Source organism: Rhea pennata, chromosome 11 (genome assembly GCF_028389875.1).
Source record: "Rhea pennata isolate bPtePen1 chromosome 11, bPtePen1.pri, whole genome shotgun sequence".
Classification (NCBI taxonomy): domain Eukaryota; kingdom Metazoa; phylum Chordata; class Aves; order Rheiformes; family Rheidae; genus Rhea; species Rhea pennata.
In genome coordinates this window covers 17256050-17274701 of record NC_084673.1, presented here as the reverse complement: position 1 = coordinate 17274701, position 18652 = coordinate 17256050, and the positions used below count along the sequence as shown (strand labels likewise).

Sequence of the window (18652 nt, the reverse complement as noted above, 5' to 3'; positions counted from 1 at the left end):
GGTGAACCCAGGCAGACGGGGAACAGAAGGTACCATTCACAAGCCAGTGCACTGCCTCTCTGAAGTGAAATAGCTTTTTTTTTTTTAAAAAAAAAAAAATCATGATCTATCTGCTCCCATCTGTTGAAAGCAAGGCAGGAGAAGAAATCACAGGAAAAGGATTAAAGACAGTTGACTAAAGGGGAAAAAAAAAAAAAAAAACAAAAAAAAACCACTCCTCTGCCAAGTCCAGATCCCAAAGAAAACTTCCAAATCCCCACACTGAGAAAGAGATCCATTCAGTCTAGTTGAAGTGACTGTTTCTCCCTGGCAATCTTGTTGGGCCTGTGATCCATCACGGCAACACTGCTTCCCACCCTATAAGCCTGGGGATCAGAGGGTCTCCACAACTGAGGCTATGAATATATTTCTTCTCTGCAGGAAGAACTCCTAACTCATCGGGACTTACTGAGGTTTTCTACCATATTTTTACCTATTAGTAAGGAATCAAATTCCCTGGCGTGTGCTCCAGAGGGAGACAGAGGGATGACCAGTTTTCCCAAGGAGCTAGAATTGGCACTCATTTGCTTCAAGGTAAGATTTGTGCTGCCATGAGACATCACTGCAGAGAGCTCAATACACCATAGGACTGCAGCAGTTTTTGTTGCAGATGCCCAGGAACCGAAGCCAAAGCCTCCGTCACCTCAACTCTTTCCTTCAGAGTGTAACACCGCACAGAAACTCCTCCAGATGAGCTCTGCAGAAATGTCTGGGTCCTTTGAATAAACTGTCTAGGTAACCAAACTGCTGCTGGACCAGGTCTGAAGAGTCGTATGGTTCCATCCATAACCATAAACAATCACTTTTCATTCTTACAGCCTGTTGCCAACAATATTTATATGGTGGCAATTAAAACAATCACTAAGTTGCAGCATTATCCAATTTACAAGCTTATTGTCATATAATACGTGGAGACAAAATTAACATATCCAGCCATGCCAAGAAAGCATTTCAGTGGGCTGTTTCCAGCATGAGGACCATCAGTGAAAGGATTAATGACATTAACCGTTAACTCCCTTCAAAGGACAACACTGGACAAACAGTGGAAGCTCACAACCCTGTTGGTGCCTCTATGCCTCAGAGGAGTAAGAGGAGCTGTACCATGGAGGCTGACTTTGCAAAGAGAAAGTCAATGGCTGTTTTAAAATGAAAGTGTTTATTATACTTTTAAAGCAAAATTGTCCGTGGGACAGTCATAAAGAAAAGCCAGTTCTTTGAGAATGAGTGAGCTGACCAAGCTCCAGTTCTTTATTGGTTTTGATCATCACTGTTTCAGAGTGGATGCTTCCCTCCCCTCCCCCCTATATCGGGAATAAATCTCTACACTCCTGCAACTGTAATCACTGCAGCACCGTACTGTATACTTCTCTCGACCAGAGCTAAAGTGGGAATCTGTCACAAAAGACCCTGAACAAACTGGGTAGGAAGACAGCTAAACTGGTCAAATGAAGTCTTTCTGTTTCAGGTAAATGATTAATATCAGCCTGTGCTGCTAGCTAATGAAAAGTCCCTAATGACAGCTTCACTGAACAGTTCGTAGTGGATGCTGGCCTTTGTAAGAGAGCCACCCTCCCGCGATGGGCCCTAGTTGACCCTTTGCTTGGAAGGCTCAGCAGAGAAGCCAGTGGGCAGCATATGAACTGCAGGCCCTTCTCTCTCATGCAGAACAAAGTCATGGAGAGTACTGAACCTCCAGGAAGTTTGATCTTAATCCTTTACACTTCTATAGCATTTTTCATCCAGAAAAGACTGGCAGGATAGTATGGCAGAATCTCAAACTGCTAGTGCCCTTCCTACACCTATTCTGCAGAATAAAGTTTCCTGCCTTTGGGACTTTTCGGTACTTTTTGCAAGCGCATTCCCCTACACCGAATTCTACAGCTGAATTTCTGAGAATCCGAAATGATAAATTCATATATTACATGCAGCTTACCCTACCTTCTTCAGAACAGAATTAGTAATCAAGGAGTAAGTTACTGTCCAGAACATTTTAATCCCCTTAAAGAGAACCCTGCAATAAATTGAATTCAATCCAGCAATCAACCCTGGCATAGACAGAGCTGATATAAACATTTTTAGGGACCACATAATAAAAAGGAGGAATCATATTAATCCTGCTTGCAATTTTGTCAAGAAAAATACCATTTTTAAATTCATGCAAAGATCCTGATTAATGCAGAGTATTCCAGAACAGTAGACTCTGGAAGCAATTAACAAAACAATTCTTATTAACACAGGGAATCTCCAGACATTATCAAGGAAGCATAAAATCTTTTCAGAAAGGCCTGCAGGGAAAATATACTTTAATATCCAATTGTATTCTCCAGCGTATGCAGAGATTGCCTCAACTCAAATCTGAAAGGCATCTTATATGAAAGAAAGGCTAACGCTGCAGAACACCACAATAAGAATTTAAGACAGGAAGTGCAGATAATTTATTCTCCTGGAAGCTTCATTCAGATAAGTGGTTTATGTTGATAATGATCCAAGCTGGAATCTCACCAGGATGCGGGGGTTAGCAGCATCACTATTCATGATAGGTTCACTATTCATGAAAAATAACAGGGTATTTTTACAGATAATAGGCTAAAATGCTAGCTTTGTGCTTCAGCCAAAGGACCCTGTTTTGCCAGTGAGTTTTTTTGGATTAGCTATAGAGTGCCTCAGAAAAAAGGTGGCATCTTTTTCAGTATGCACTATCACTATTTATCCAAGTAGGTAAAGGAAGCAATGAGTTAAATTTCACAGAGAAGTCTATGCTCTTCCTTTAACGTCAAAGTCTCTATTCACAAAAGAACTGCAAAACCCATAAGTGGATGCAGAGAAAAATAGAAGAGTAGTGAAAGGATCAGAGCTAGAAAAATACGTATGGCGGGCAGGAAAACAGGAAAAAAGAAAAATGAAAATTTGAGACATGTAGATGGCATAAGTGTCCCCTGCTAAAAGCAAGGTCAGCACTTCGCACTAGAGACTATTTGATTTACTCTGTTTTGTTTCATTTGAGAAACAAAATCTTCCCTTGGCAAATTCTGCTCTACGCAGTCTATTACAGATACTTCGGAGATATTCAGCATCATTTATAAAGGGACACCTATTTCTGCTGAACGTGAACATTTTGTTAAACTTCCCAAAGCTCTGAGTGGAAATATGTGCAACATTAAACAAGGGGGTATTCAAGGGGGCTTGAAATTTAGTTACTGAAGTCAGAGATATGGACCACCTGGATAGCTGAGGAGGCAAGGTGGCCTACTGATGAAGAACCTTTGAGTTTCTCTGAGGAACCACGGCTGCCCTAGTTCCCACACCCTTTGCTTAGCCATACGCTCAGTCAGGAACACCCTACGATGGACCGCTCTGTTTTTATCCTGCTCTACTCTAATGGCTTCACTCCTCTGAAGTCCCACAAGGCTCCCCCAAATTTATTCTTGTGTAAATCGGATCAGAATAAGACTTTGTCATGAATCTTGACTTCCCACGTTTACCTAATGTCATATGAAAAGGCTTTTTTTCCTATTAGAGCAGAGCAATGAAACACTAAAACATTTAGGTGTTAGTGGTCACTGCAGAGACACACAACTATGCATCACTGCTTGTGATTTCTTTTCATGTTACACAAAATACAAGGGGTAGTAAAGCTCATCTCTTGCATATGAATTTTTGAAATAGGACATTATGTTTGTAGAAAATATTGGTACATCCACTACACTGCATATAGTACAGCTATACTGATTCATGCTTCAAACAAGGTAACTCATGCACCTGGAACTGCCAAAGTAGAATCCTAGAAAACTTCATGGAGAGTAAATTGGTCTCATTCTGACCAATTCTGGAGTCATCTCACTGCCTCGTCAGGTAATAAAGTAAGGGGCTGTAGATTGTATAAAGTACGTATAGCATGCCTTTTAACCGATAAAAATTGCTAGTCCATAAAATCCATCACAAACAGCTTGTGCTACATTCCTGAAAATGCAGTGAGCCAAAACGCATACAAAAAGTTTTTCACATCCATCATCTATATACCCTTACATTGAAAAAGGCAGATTCATGTCTGCAGAAACATTTTATGTGCTTCACTAAACTCTTTCTGTCAGGAAAAAGGTATACGGCCCCCCAAAAATCATCATCTCCAAAATAAAATTTGGCTTCAGCTGGAACTGAACGAATTTTTGAAGTCCGAAACAATTAAAAAAGCCATTGTATTTAATTCACTATTTAAGTGACTTTCTGGTCAATCCCAAACTGATCTTTAAAATCTTTTTGGAACTCCATCTGAACTGAAAGATTAGTAATTTACACAGCTCCTATCATTTTCAATCACGTCTTTTTGAAATCATGCAATGTGATGTTCTGGGATAGACATTCCCTTCTAGGATACACAGAACGGCAGTGAGATAATGGCACTATGGAGGAACATGGTCTGAAACTGTACGAAGTGCTCAACGTACATATGAGAACTGCCATTAGTTGTGTCCAATAGAGGTGAGAATCACTCTGCTGGCATGACTGAAATAGGATTAGCTAGCAAGATCATGTCCAGTTTTTCTTTAGTACTGTTTTATATTTATCAAGAAGTTATAAATAAACTGTCCTAGAAAACAGCATTTCAAAAAGGAAATTAAAAGTAGGATAGCAGATATTATGCTGACTACTTAGTCATTTATTATTACCTCAGGTCCAGCTGCTTTTGACATGACTGCAGAGATGGCAGCAAAGTTGCTCTGGTGATGCCACCAGACCACAGCATAAACACTTTGAAGAAAGATGGTCGAGTACATTAAACTTCCAAGACAATTTAGAATCCCCTTAGATTCAATGCGGGGTTAGACCCCTGGGTCAGTCCTTTGCAAATCAATGGACACTAATTAGCTCTCACCTATCTGCTGAGAAACAACAGTGCATATGAACTTGAGTTCCTCACCATCAGACTATTAGAATCCAAATTTGGGGACATTAGTAATAAAACCTCAGAAGACTCAAGATCCAAAAGCTGATAAAAAAAAATAACTTCATCTCAGGTTCTCATGTCGGGAAGCTACGGAAAGTTCATTACCTGAAGAAAACTAATCAATTACCATTTCTCTCCGAGCCACCTTCCCCTCTGACCCCCTAAAGGTGTTTTAAGGATTTTGGCATTCACAGCAGGATTCAAAGACCAATGAAGATGTGTCAGGATGCAGCAAGCCTGTGATTCTTCACATGAACATGGCTAACTATTTGAAAAAAAAGCAAGTAGCCTCTGCTTGAAAATAGTAATTAAAAGACACTGGCACTCAGTATCTCCTGAGACCAACGCACTCTTACAGAGCTCAGGAGGGACAAAGTCGAGCGTTGAAGGCACCCAGGGATTTATAGGACTGGATTCCAAATCTTCTTTTTAGCAACTTGGATCAATGTTCTCTTTTCTGTGGGGTCCCTTAAACCTTCAGTACAGGTTAGGGTGAGTTTTACCACTGACTTTCGAAAAGGACTGTAAGACTAGATTTTCCTGATTTCTGCTGTATAACTTCCCTATCTCTCAGCTGTCTAGTTATCATGCTTTAAATGGAACTTTGAGTTAAGTCTGACTGCCTTCTCCTATAACATAAAGTATTAGCAAGCTCATGTCCACCATTTGCCTTAGATACACTGCAGTGCCACTTACAAAGGTGATCATCAGGAACTCAGTACTACTCACATTAGCTGCTGCAGATGCTAACTGGCAAAAGCCAGCCGCTGAGTAGTAACTCTTCAGAAATTGGTGCTAGACTAACATATGCTGCTTTCTCTAGAAAACATCAGAGGATTCAAAGTCTGAGTTGCGTTCAGAAAAGGAACTGCAGCACCTCTCTCTGACTAGGATCTGTGAAATGGAAGTCAGACACAGAAATTAGAGAAGGCAACAATCCCTTAAATGCACTGCCCCATATCTCTTGGGAAAGTTAGCTGCTGTGAGACTCAAATTACATCGTGTCCTACAAGCCTCACTGCGAGAAGCCAACAGGCAGTTCTGCTTCAACTGAAGGCATTTCTTTCTCCCACCACTCAAATAAGCAGCCCCAGTGTGGATCAGGTAAGCAAAAGTCAGGCAAATGCTGTGTTGTAGAAGCGTAAACTACACTTATTACAAAGATACAGGATGTACAGGAGGCAAAGAACTTCTTAATATTGAACTTGTTTTCTTTCCAACAAGTTCTTGTTTGCTTATCTCAGGTGAAGAGCTGAGCCTCTTTTCTCAAGTGACAGATTAGCTTTTTGTACAGCTGCAACATGTTCTCCTAGGTTCATCAGCAGGAACGCACATCGTCTTCTGGCAAGCACAGCAAATTAGTAAGTGCTATTTTATTTGTTTTTCAGAAGCATTAAGAGTTGTTTTAATTATTTATCCAAAGGAAGGGTGAGGTATGAAAGAAGTGATCAATAAAATGGAAGAGGCCCTTCTTGCCAAGGCTTTCCAAGTTTTTCACTGCAAACAGTCCTTCAACATCTGTCATTGTAGGTAAATTGTATTACCCTTGCATAAGAGACGGCAAAACTATGCTACTAAAAATGATCAATTTATTTACTCCAAATCATAGTAAAAGCCAGCAGAAGAGCCAATGATTTCCAATGATTAATCCCTTGACCATACAACTTGTGGCCAAATGCTAGATGTTTGCACAGGGCAAAACTACTGATGGCAGCAAGCACCACTCCACAGCTCAGTGAAAAATAATGAAATATGCAGGGGGTGAAGTATACATGGAATATATATCATCAGACAGTGAATATACATTTCCAGATAGCATTTCTAAAATAGTTATTTTATTAAAAAGTACTCATGACAAGTGGAATCACGGTGCAGCCCTACACTTGTCCCCCATTCCTGATCAGAATTTCAAACATCACTTTTGACTAAACCCTAATGAATACAAGACCAACACAAGGGCAAAGACCAGTCACCCAAATGCAATTGCAGAACTTACAAGTAGTCTGAAAGTGAATGCGTAAATTGTTTTTGAAAAAAATAAAAGCAACTTTGAGCATATCTGAAATGTCCAAATAGTCTAGTAATTACACACAAGTGATCTGATAGGTCACTCCATTTCAGCAGAAAAGTGTTCACTTATCCAACTCTAGGAGTGCAATTCATCCTTTTTACAAGTGCCTGGGCAAGTTACCTGCATCGCAGTGTTCCTGCAGGTTGATCCACATGTATAAGGGCCTCTGTGCCTCCTATTAGTGTCTGTGTGATAGCTGCACATTGCCACTTGCTATTTTAGAAGCGGTTAGGAAGAAGAGGAAACAAGACTCAGCACCTCAGAATTCACCAGAAAGACAGGCAGGATTGACTGCTAGATGGAGGCATTGGCATAATTTCTTCCTTCATTCTCTTCTTTTTCACACAGAAACGTTATCTCCTTTTTCTCTGTGATGGTTTTACTCATGAGGATTACATCTTGAGAAAGGCACACACTGTCTTTGAATGTTTCACATATAAGTACACACTGGTAAATGAAATACTACAGAACTATTTCCAGACTCACTGAAATACAGTCACTCCAGAATACATATTGTGAAGCTCTGTGATAGGTGTTAACATCTGCACTGCAATACCTACAAACATCTGAACACAAGCCTCTTATTCAGAGTCCTCATAGAATGACTGCAAATTAAAAACTCAAAGATGTTTTCAAGTTCAAGGTTTCTAAGGCATTTGATACTCTAAAGTTCAACAGTAATATAAAGCAGGTAATAACTGAGAGATGCATACATTTGCCTCTGATGGGAAACACAACACATACTTCTGAAAGAATAAGTTGCTTCACTACAGTGATCATTAGACAGTTTCTATAAAACTAGTTTGATCTAGATCAATCATTTTTAGCTTTCTATTTTTAGACTGCTACATTGTTCTAATGGAGGTACAAGCCCTCGTGTAGCAAATTTAAGCCTCATGACAATAGGTACGGAGTTTTTAGGTTGTCTTATGAAGCTGCCTTAGAAGGCAGGCCTTATATTGTACAGAATAAAAATTACTGATCCTTGGCAGTACCTTGAATACCAAACATGAAACCAACATAAACATCTTTCCCACAATAAGGGTACCACAGTTTTCAATGATACTGTCTGATTTGAAATTGAACTATAAAAATAAACAGCTGCTGCTTTAAAATAACATATTCCAGAACTTGTAAGCATGTCTAACTAAAACAATTAGCATTCCAAAAGGAGTAATGACAAAATATGTACTTTAGGTGGAAAAATGTTAAGTTGTTGGATTGTGCCAAAAATAAAAACCATTAAAGATACACCAGCTCCCTCTCCAACTTTTCACTTCACACTGTCTTGCATAACAAACCTACACTTGTAGCGGACTGGCCTCCTACCTCCCAGACACTACCGGGACAGACTCAGTGCACAGTGAACCCAAGAGAAAGAAACCTGCCATCTTCTATAGCTCTTGAACAGTTCCTGAGACTGCACACTGTTGGTGTTAAAAGCTACTGTGGCATGCTAGTTTCCCATCACAGCAACTCCATTTCCTTCTGGAAGTGGACTACAGCTGTTACACATTTTGTTAGGATTTGGAGTTAATTAGTAGCTCTCCAACTCATGTTAACAGTCCAATAGGTTCTGCAGGCCCACTGCTATCTAAGAAAGAGCATGAATTGATCTCTAGATCAGCACAAAATCTCTCTGAAATTAAACAAGGAAATGGCTCTCTGCATAGTGCTTTACTCTCCACTCATTCAGTGAACTTCATAAGAGTGTCCATATAATAAATATGGAGTTAAGTATAATCATAACACCTAAACAGTATGTAAATGCATATATATGTAGCATAGGAGAAAAGAGGATTCAGCTTATTTTAAAATAAAGAAACCCTTTAAATTATAAATTTGAAGTAATATGGGTGCTATTAGTAGCATCAAGACCACATTCAGTTTAACAACAATTCATCTGGTTTGCAAGAAGTGTGGACCAGCTTTAATGGAAAAATATCTTATTTCACTTTTCCATCTATCCCAAAATCGCAAAAACTTTGATTCCTGAGCTAAAAACAGCTTATTTTCTTTCTTACACAGCAGTAACTTGCAACATTTGAGGAAGTTCCATAGGATCAAAGGCATTTTTCGGATGAGTAATGCACAGAGTTGTGAGGAGAGCACGTTTCCAGGTGTTTTACCACAGAATGCTTAGAGAAACCATGGTGCATGTTTTATTGAGAGGTAGGCACTTACCCTGTGGTCTTTATTCAGGCAAAACCACCAGTGTATGGCCTAAACTCGGCAAGACTTTCAGAGAGACATGCTTATGCTTTTGGCACCAGGGAGCTGACCACTTTCAGCATCAGTGTCCTTTGCCAGCTGGACAAGACTACACAGATGCAAGGGAAGCAAATTATCTGCCCACTGGCAAAAAGAAATGCTGAGCAGCACCTAGGGATAAAGTGTGTGCGTGCATGTGTGCACACATACATGAGCATATACATATGAGCCTGTGTGTCAGGAAAGGGAATAAATACAGTTAAACTGGAAAAATTATCCAACACCAGCCCTGTGGTATCATATTTGAAACCTTCTCAGAACAAAAATCAGACATTTCTTTCATTAAAACCATCTTAGATTAATTTTAAAGAATAAGCACAAGGAGAACAAGGATGATAGAGAATAATTTTCTGAGGAAGGTAGAATTCTGAAACCCTCAAGAAAGTGCCCAAACAGTTAAAGGATTTTAGCAACTTAAGGTAACTACGTGATTATATTTTCCCTCTTTCATTTCTCAGAGAACAAGTGCCTGTGGGGCAGAGAGAAGAAAAAAACCTATACACCAAAATTTGGTATAATATAAAAAAAGACCCTTCTGGGTTAGGAAGATACATGAGAAATGAATTTAAAAAATTAATGGGACAAGAATTTACAGCTGATAGGTTAGGCTTAGCAGAGAGAAAGAATCTGCCTGTAGATTAATTAGATTCTGCAATCAGAAGTCCCTTTTTTCCTGTACACATCCCACCACTATCACTACATGATCAACAGATTTTTAACAAAAACTAATGCTTTCTTTTGAGAAATTCCATGGAGATTATCTGTAAGATTGAGTTTGGTTTTCTAAATATTTCTCAGAAATTGTACATAATCCAAGAGCACATTTGTTGGCTGTAGAGGTGTACAACAGCAATTTTTTGCAATGACAGTGCAGAGAGGGAATATGAGATCTGTGTGCTAATGAGCTGACACTGCAGAGGCTAGAGCAGTGTTAGTATAGTGCACTACTACAAGTGCAGAGCAGAAAGACATACATGGGTTATTTCTAGGGAATATGATCTACAGATCTGTACGCATAGTTCTACATTAATACTAACACTCTCCATCAGAGGTTATAATAAAAACGTGAAGAATGCTTGACTGATGATTTTGAGCTGTTAAACTCTTAACATTTTGAAAAAGACAGCTCCCTCCCTTTGTGAGCAATTTTGAAGGAAAGATACGCCATTCATGATTTACTTCATTTTATCCATATGCACCTCAAGTTAACTTTTTCCTTTTTGTTTTCTCTAATGACAGAGCTGCATATTTTAAGAGATGAATAAACCCTCAAAGCCAACAAAAAAAACTTTAATTCACCTTTAAATACACTGGAATTTTCACTTGTGTTTGCACTTACTTTCTGTGAAGGTATCACTTAGCTAAATAAACAGGCGAGTAGATAAATAGAGAGTGAATGAATACCATATGCGTGTGCACACATGTGTGTATAAGTAGTGTAAATTAAATACATAGAAAAGCTCAGTGTTAGCAGTGAAACAGGGAATACAAAGGCTGTACATGGAAATCAGATTGAGCATCATTTAACTGAAAAGGGAATGAGAGGGAGGGGCTTAGGGCAGGATTTTTTTTCCTCTTTTTCCTTTTTGCTTCTAAACAAGTTTCCTCTCATCATGGGATACTGCCAAATCAACCCCATCAGAGGTTGGCTTTTTATTTCTGGCTCACGAAGATGCTTCAGAAGAGATTTTTTCCTGCCTCTGGAATGCACCAGATTGCACCAAGCAGGCAGGATGTGCAGTCGTACAGTAAGAATATGAGCCTTTCCTGAACAAAGCCCCACTCAGTTCCTGCGCACATGAACGTTTATTACAGTCACTGTCATACACTTCAGAGCAAAGGGGAAAAGCTAATGGTTACCGATTAGCACAGGCGCTAGGCTCAACTTACACATGCTACTTTCTCTGATTTCCTTTCAGTTTCTTTCCATATCCCACCACAAAGTCAGCTGCAGCCTCTCTCTCCAGTGAAGGCAGGCAGAGTCACTGCAGGTTTCTCATATGGGTCCTTGCCAATTGCAAATATCGATCAAAAGGTTGTGTGACAGCACTCGAGACAATTTATGCTCATCTTCAATAGAAGTAAAAACGTGGAAAGGATTCCTTCGTGGCTACAGCAGCACCCTGAAATTATCTGCTACTCCACTAGGAAGTGAGGATATTTAGGCCAGCACGTTTTACAGGTTAGCCATGTAGTGTGATGAGCTATTAGTTCCTCATCATGCATTGATATGTATGCGCACTCTGACTCTCAGAGATCTGATCTGCTTACTGCTTACAGATCTGAAAAGAGCAACTGTTCTCAATGACTGGTGACTTGGACTCACTATATTATTTTCCTACCAACAGCATAACTAGATGGTTGGCATTGCTATGGACAAGGTCACCTTTTCATTTTCTTCCTTCTGTTTCTTTTTTCACATCTGCTATTTTTAAATAGGTTACTATAGGTTGGTATCCTCTGGTCCAAGGTTCCTCCAGAGATTCAAATTCTCCAAATTTTACTGCATTAGTGGTATGTCTGTTGGAACATGTAGCCCAATACAACAGAATACCAACTCTTATCTTGCTAAATTGCCATAGCTTTCACTAAGCAACGACAAAAATCATCAGCCATCAGAAGATGAGCAGCACACTAACTAAATAATATACTGACTGCCTCTGAACAAGTGTGCTTCACTTGTATTGGTGGATCTGTGAAAAAGTGCTGGTAGAACTTTTAAAGACAATTAATAATTAATCATCTAAGCAGTTTAATGTATTTAGTTTAAATCCATATAATTGATATTTAGGAAACTATGTTTGAGATACAGCCTCTTGAAGGGATTACACTGATTAAGGATTAATAGTCAGATGTTTGTTGTAAGAGCTATTGAGGCAGGATAGGATTAGTAAAATAAGATGCAAAGTACAGGCACACTTATTTACTCTTTTTTCCACTTTACTGAATATTTTAATTGGATATTACATAAATACCTCCCCCCCAAAATTTTAAAGGTCCTAATTCAAAGCTCCTTTAAAAACTCTGACGCTGCACTAACAAGAAACAATCACATGGGGGTATGTTAGAACATCAGCCCACAATTTCTCCAAATATTTCCTTATTGTATGTTTGCCAACCATGAATTCCCAGAAAATATCTGAAATTCTAGGAAGAACGAGATATCTACTTTTCTAACCTTCATATTATATAGGAGAAAGATAAAAGAATTATTCTAGCCCTCCTAAAAAAATAAACAAATAGGATATTCAAATGGCAACATTGTTCTAAAACAAAAAATAATAATATTCAGGACTCCACATTGGTACAGTACTTCATCTTCAAAAAAATCTTATACTGAGACTACGTGAACAGAAATCCTGTTTATAATACAAAGTTGGTACACTCTAAAGAGGTCCTTTAGATCATATACATACATATTTCTGTATATTGTAAAATGTATGTAACTACCTCTCAATAAGACACTATACGTTTTCAAAGGTTTATGAAAAAAACTGTAAAAGGTTCAGACAGCAAAACGAATATTCACTAGCTACAATTGGTAAATGAATGCTTTCTTTAAATGCAGCACACACACCAGTCTTTCAGAAAGGGATTTCTCTTTCTAACACCATGTTAACACAGTTCATTAACAAAGTTCTATTTTGCCTTCTTTGGTAATAAAGGCTCAAATTGTACCTAGGCATTGCTTGTGCAAAGCTATTATTCATAGTGCTAAACATCCTGATTCTGTCTTCTCTCCCTTCAGATCTAGCGGTATTCATCAGTTTATAATCTCTTCAGTTTTTAATCAGGACTTTCATTGAAAGGAAAAAAATCTAAAACATAACAGTATTTTAGAGTACAGGAGGCAAGTAAGCCCCTCCAGCTCTGTCTCAAGGTCACTTGTAAACAGCCGTTTCTGTTTTACTCCTACGTGGTATTATTTGCGAGTTATGCTGTTTCACACAGCTAGGCTGTAGTCTTAGCAAAAAGGCATGTCACTTCAGCAAGGATTCACTGATCACATCTGCACAACACTGCTACGTAAGTAACACAGGTCGTTTTTCTGTAAAACAATTAAGGGGGGGGGGGAAGAACTGGTAAGAGAACTTTCCCTAAGATATTATTAAATCATACAACGCTGCAAAGCCACTAAACCGCATGTCAGTAGACACACACACACACACACACACACATTTGTTGCACTGCATCCTATGAATGATACCTCCAGGCTACCAGGGAAAAACTGAATGCAGGGATAACAGGGAAATAATTTTTAAAAGGCATGTATTTACTTACAAGCATTTGTCACTGAAAAGCTGTTGGAAGAGTCCAAATGATCGACATGATAGTTCAGATGGAAGGGCTTTTCTGTGGTGTTTTGGTTCGTGTTGTATAACTGCACAGCAAACCGAAACGCACTGTGCTCCTGAACAGTGTTTCTCATGAAAAGTCCACCTATGATGGAAAAAAAAAGGGGGGGGGGATGTATTTCAGAACGAACCGTAAGAAGCGGCAGCTGTAGTAAGTTGCCTCCCCACGCCGCACGTCGCGGCGGCGGGCACGCGGGACACAGGCGCTCCCGGCCCCGCGCCGGGCGCCCAGGGCGGCCCGCCGCGGCCGCTTTTCCTCCGCGTGCCCCGCGCCACGGGCGGCCCGCGGCGGCACCTCCGCGCCCGCGCGGGGCTGCGAGCGCCCCGCGGGCAGGCGCGGCCGCGGGGGCAGCGGGCGCTGCGGGTCCGCCGCGGCCGGACGCGAAGCCGCGAAGCGCCGCGCGAGCCGAGCGCTCCGGCGGGGAAAGAGCGCGCGGGGGGAGGGGGTAATTTAAAAAATAAATTAAATAATAATAATAATAATAATAATAATAATAATAATCAAGTTTCACTCGCTCGCCCTCCGCTGCCCAGAGCTGCCGCCGCGGGGCCGCGCCGCCGTCCCGCCGCGGCGGGACTCACCTATGCTGATGGTGTTGGGGAACCCGCCCAGGGCCGCCCCCAGCAGCGCGGCCACCAGCAGCAGCGGAGCCCGCGCCGCGCTCTGCCCCATTTTCTCCGGCCCCGGCGGCTGAGTCGCTACAGCGAGGCGGGCGGCGCGGGCATGGGCGCAGCGGCGGGCGCGGGGCAGCGGCGACGCCGGCGGCGGCGAGGAGAGGCAGGAGCAGGAGGACGCGGACGCCCCCCGCTTCCTTCCCGTCGTCTCTTTTCCTCTCTCCTCTCCCACTCCCTCTCCGCTCCTCTTCACCCCAGCCTGGCAGGGCTCATTGGCTGCGCCGGTGCCCGTCTCCGCGGCCCCCCCCGGCGCAGGGACTTCCCCCAAAGATGGTGGGTAGCGGCGCGGCGGCAGCACCCCGCGCCGCCGAGGCTGCTCCGCCCGGGCCGGGCGGGGGAGATCGATCAAACTTGGCGTGAGGCGGGCGGGCGGGCGGCGCTGGCGTCTCCCGGCGGCGGCGGCGCGGGCTGCGGGCGCAGGGAGCTCCCCGGCCTCACGTGGGCCGGCGGCTGCGGCTGCCCCTTTAAAGCTGCATCGCCTCGGCGTGTGTGCGAGCGCGGGGGGCGCCGCGCTGAGGCGGGGCGGGGCGGGGCGGGGCGGGGGGCGCGAGCCGGGGTCCCGCCCGCCGGCCGAGGCGGGAAGGGGCGGGCGGGAGCGGCGCCAGGCCGCCCGCCCTGAGGGGAGCGGGGTGGGGGGCCCGGCGCCCGCAAGCCGAGGGCCGGGTTACCGCACGCGGGGGAACGCGGAGGCGCTGCCAAGCCTGCCCTGAAGGGACGAGCCCCTGAAGGGATGCAGCCTCCCGGGCGGGGAGCCTCTCGCCGTGGCGCTGCCCCAGCACGAGGGGCGGCGGGTGGCCCAGCGGGGGCCACGGCGGCGGCGGACGGGCGGCGGGTGTCGGGGAGCGTCGCCGCTGCCCGATTTCTCGTTTTGCCCCGGGCCTGCCTGCGCGGAGGCAGCTACCGCGCGGCTGCCGCCAAGCGAGGTGCTCTTGTGTGTTAGCACTGCGCCCGTCTCCTTCACTCTGCAGATCCTGCAGCTCTTTCCTCTTTTTGCTGCTTTGAGGCTCAGAGAATAGTACAAAATGGAGACAGAAAAGAGACATTAGGTCACCCCAGTCCATCTCCTCGGCTCAGGGGAGATCGTTCTTCACTCGATGTCTCGTCTTCCTCTGATTTCAGCAGGACAGCGCCCTTTGGTCCCTCTCTGCTTTTCTTTTCTTTCTTAATCTCAGACTGGTGTTTTTCTGGTCTATGTTCAGTTGAGTTAGGGACACTATCAAAAGCAGTCGGTTTCTGCATTTGTAAAATACCCAGTGGTGCTGGCTGCAGTGTATTGTAAGAAAACACACATAAGAAAGACACGGTGGCACTGGACATCACACTCATCAAGCAGGAGCTGCTGAACGTTTGTATGCCCTCAGCAGCACATCAGTGACTCCTGCTTCACTCCCAGGGAAATGCATTGGCTGACAGATGTCTGGGTCCCTGGATGAGAATGATTCCCAGAAGAGGGGAGTCTTATTCCAGTGCAGGCAGGGGTGGGGAATCAGGCTGCAGGATGCCTGGTAATGTCCCCTGTTTTGGTGGAGATGGCAGTTGTCGCTTGATCTCTCTATTTAAAGAAATGGTCATCTGTGGTGGTCCCTGGAGTATAAAGGCCATTTTATATAGTGCTCTTCAAGCTCAAAGCACTTCACAAATATTATCTGTGAATTCTGTAACATGCCTCTGAAGTAGGATTGTTTTCTCCTCTTACAGATGTGAAAACCTAAAAATCATGGAAAGCAACTGACCCAGCTCATCTAGGCAAGAAGCTTCAGACCCAGAAATAAAATCATGAGCAATGCCTGGGCTTTAACCACTGTAGAGCACTCTTCTCTCTCGTGTGTCTTTTGCGAGCATAATAGACCTGAGAGCTGCAGATAGGTATCTGAAGTTTAGACATTCAAAATGCTCGTTAAAAGCATGTTCCTATAAACTAAGAATTTGTCTTTCTGGTTGCAAGCTACTTCTCTCTCACTACTGTACCTACCTCCAGCCTATTTCTAACACACTCTCCACACATTCCTGCTGTCCTCTCTCTTCTATGTCCTTTCTTGGTGGCCTGCTTGCTTTCTGTTCACCTGCTGCCACAAAAGTTCTTGTACCTGAAGCTGTATTCCAGGCTGACTGCTACATGCCACACTGACAGCTGATGATGTGCTGAAAAAAATACGAAAAAAAATGTTTAATGTTGCAGATGTTAGCACAAGAGAAAAGATGAAATAGCCAGGGATAGGAGAATGAGCATGGGATGTGGCAGCATCTTGTTTTCATAAGCAGCCAATAGGATGGGCACATCATCTCAAGACAAATGGTGCTTAACTACCCTATCTCAAAATGGAAAATCTAGTTATAATCTAAAATGAATCTGTGCTAACAGACAAATAGCTTTCATCATCATCCACATTTGTCCTTCTGGAGCCCTAAATACACATATTATTATTAGCACTCTTGTTAAATCACTTTACTTTTTGCCTGGACAGTCGTCTCATGGTAAGATCTGAAGATACAAATAGGATAGCAGCTGTCTCGTATAGGTTTTGGGAGAGACCCATCCCAGACAATCTTTCTCATGTTTTACAGCAAGCCCAGTCTATCCTAGGTCAAAATGGTAGGAGTTTAGCTGGCTTTATGTGGATATTCATGTCAAGCAAATAGTTTACATAGTTTGCTAGGGATGCTCAGTGACTCAGGTCAATGAGTTCCATGGTAACTGAAGTCATGCCAGATGCTTTCCCCAACCTTCCCTAACTATATACAACCAATATTCTGCAGCATAATCAGAGCTACATGTTTAGACAATTTACAGTCATTTGGAACACTAGGGGATTCTAAGCACTATCTACCTGAGCAGGACGAGGTAATGACTTATAATTAGATAATATGTTCCCGCTGTAATGTCAAATACTGGATCAGAAAAAGGCTATGGAATTTGGGACACAACGTTCTCACAGAGAACCCATGGCATTAACATTAAGTCATGGCAAAATCCACACTGGGACTTGGTTGGCTCAAATTTCACCCTAGATGTACTAAGCTGACTTTTGTAATTCCTATTTCTAATTGCAATTGAGAAGTTTAGTGAAGTGAGTTTCTAGATGTTATTGTCTGTCAATACAACTAAACCAGGTCATAACTGACAAATGCACTTCCAGTTGCATGCTATAGTTCCCCCTGTTTTTTTTCTTCATAAAACAGAGGGAACACAATTAACTGAACTTTATGTTAATGTCAGCATTTTGATTAGCTAACCTGATTAGTTCTACAGTAGACAGTTTACAGATAGAGTGATAGTGGGAGAGACAAAAGCAAAGATGAAAAGGGATTCAGAGAGAAGATGAAACAACAGATATCAGGAGTCAAGGGGAAAGTACAGTGTCAAAAGAGGAAAAATGAATGCAGACAGCTTCATATACTTTGTAAAGCAGGTCAAAAGGACATCTAGTTAAGATTTGATTAAATTATGAGTGTACACAGAAAAAACTACTGAAGCTCTCCTATTTACCTTTCATTGCCATGCAATAAAATGAAATAAAATGAAATTAAAAGGCAGCAGATAAGAGATACTTTAAAAAGATTTTGTCATGCAATTTATAGTTAATCTACAAAGCTCCCTTCTACACAATATTCTTGGCAAAAATAGTTTTCTGTTTCTAAAATGTTGAAATTCTTAATGAATTAGAATAACAAATGCAAATTCTTTAGGAAAAAAATGTTGGGTGATTAATATTCATGGCTTATGGTAAAGAGCGGCTACTGTACGCCTAGAGGAAGACCTTTCTCCTCATGCATGACAGGAGTTTACAGTACGTCTCACCTTCTCTGAAAGTTTTTATACTGATTAGTATTAGAGCCAGAATATAAGACTAAATGAATGATTTATTTTTGTTACTCATTTTTTGCTAAGAACGGTCAACAAGTGACATCCCCGAACTATAGGAATGTATAGAGGTTTATCACCTCTGTCATAGGAGCTGGGATTTTACCCAATACATTTGAGGAGAATAGTAATATGGTCTAGCATATGGGAATATGTTCTAACACATAGATGGATTATCAAGATCTGTATAGTAAGAGTCAAAAACGAAAGCTCTTAATAATATTAAGTCATTATTCCATTATTGGAGACTAATTCAACTTTAGGTAGCAGAAGCAATTTCTTGCAAAAAACTTTTATCAGAACTGAATACAGATCATTATAGGAATTAACTATATACATTACAATTGCACAACTAAGACACAAATGTAGAAACAGTACATACAAATGTCTTATTTTTTCCTGGGTTTAGGCTATCTTCAGAGTGCATACTTCTA

The 18652-nt window shown here is 42.1% G+C and overlaps 1 protein-coding gene across 1 annotated transcript in view; it reads right to left on the bottom strand.

The window, feature by feature from the left end:
- Positions 1–16815, bottom strand: part of GRIA3 (glutamate ionotropic receptor AMPA type subunit 3) — a 155678-nt gene extending 138863 nt beyond the window's left edge. Inside the window, exons 1-3 of the mRNA XM_062584975.1 lie at positions 16807–16815; positions 14264–14357; positions 13608–13766 (exon numbers count right to left, since the gene is read on the bottom strand). Of these exons, the coding sequence (XP_062440959.1) occupies positions 13608–13766; positions 14264–14354 (250 nt within the window). The 5' untranslated portion in view covers positions 14355–14357; positions 16807–16815. The remainder of the gene's footprint in view (positions 1–13607; positions 13767–14263; positions 14358–16806) is intronic.
- Between the last annotated feature and the right edge of the window lie 1837 nt (positions 16816–18652).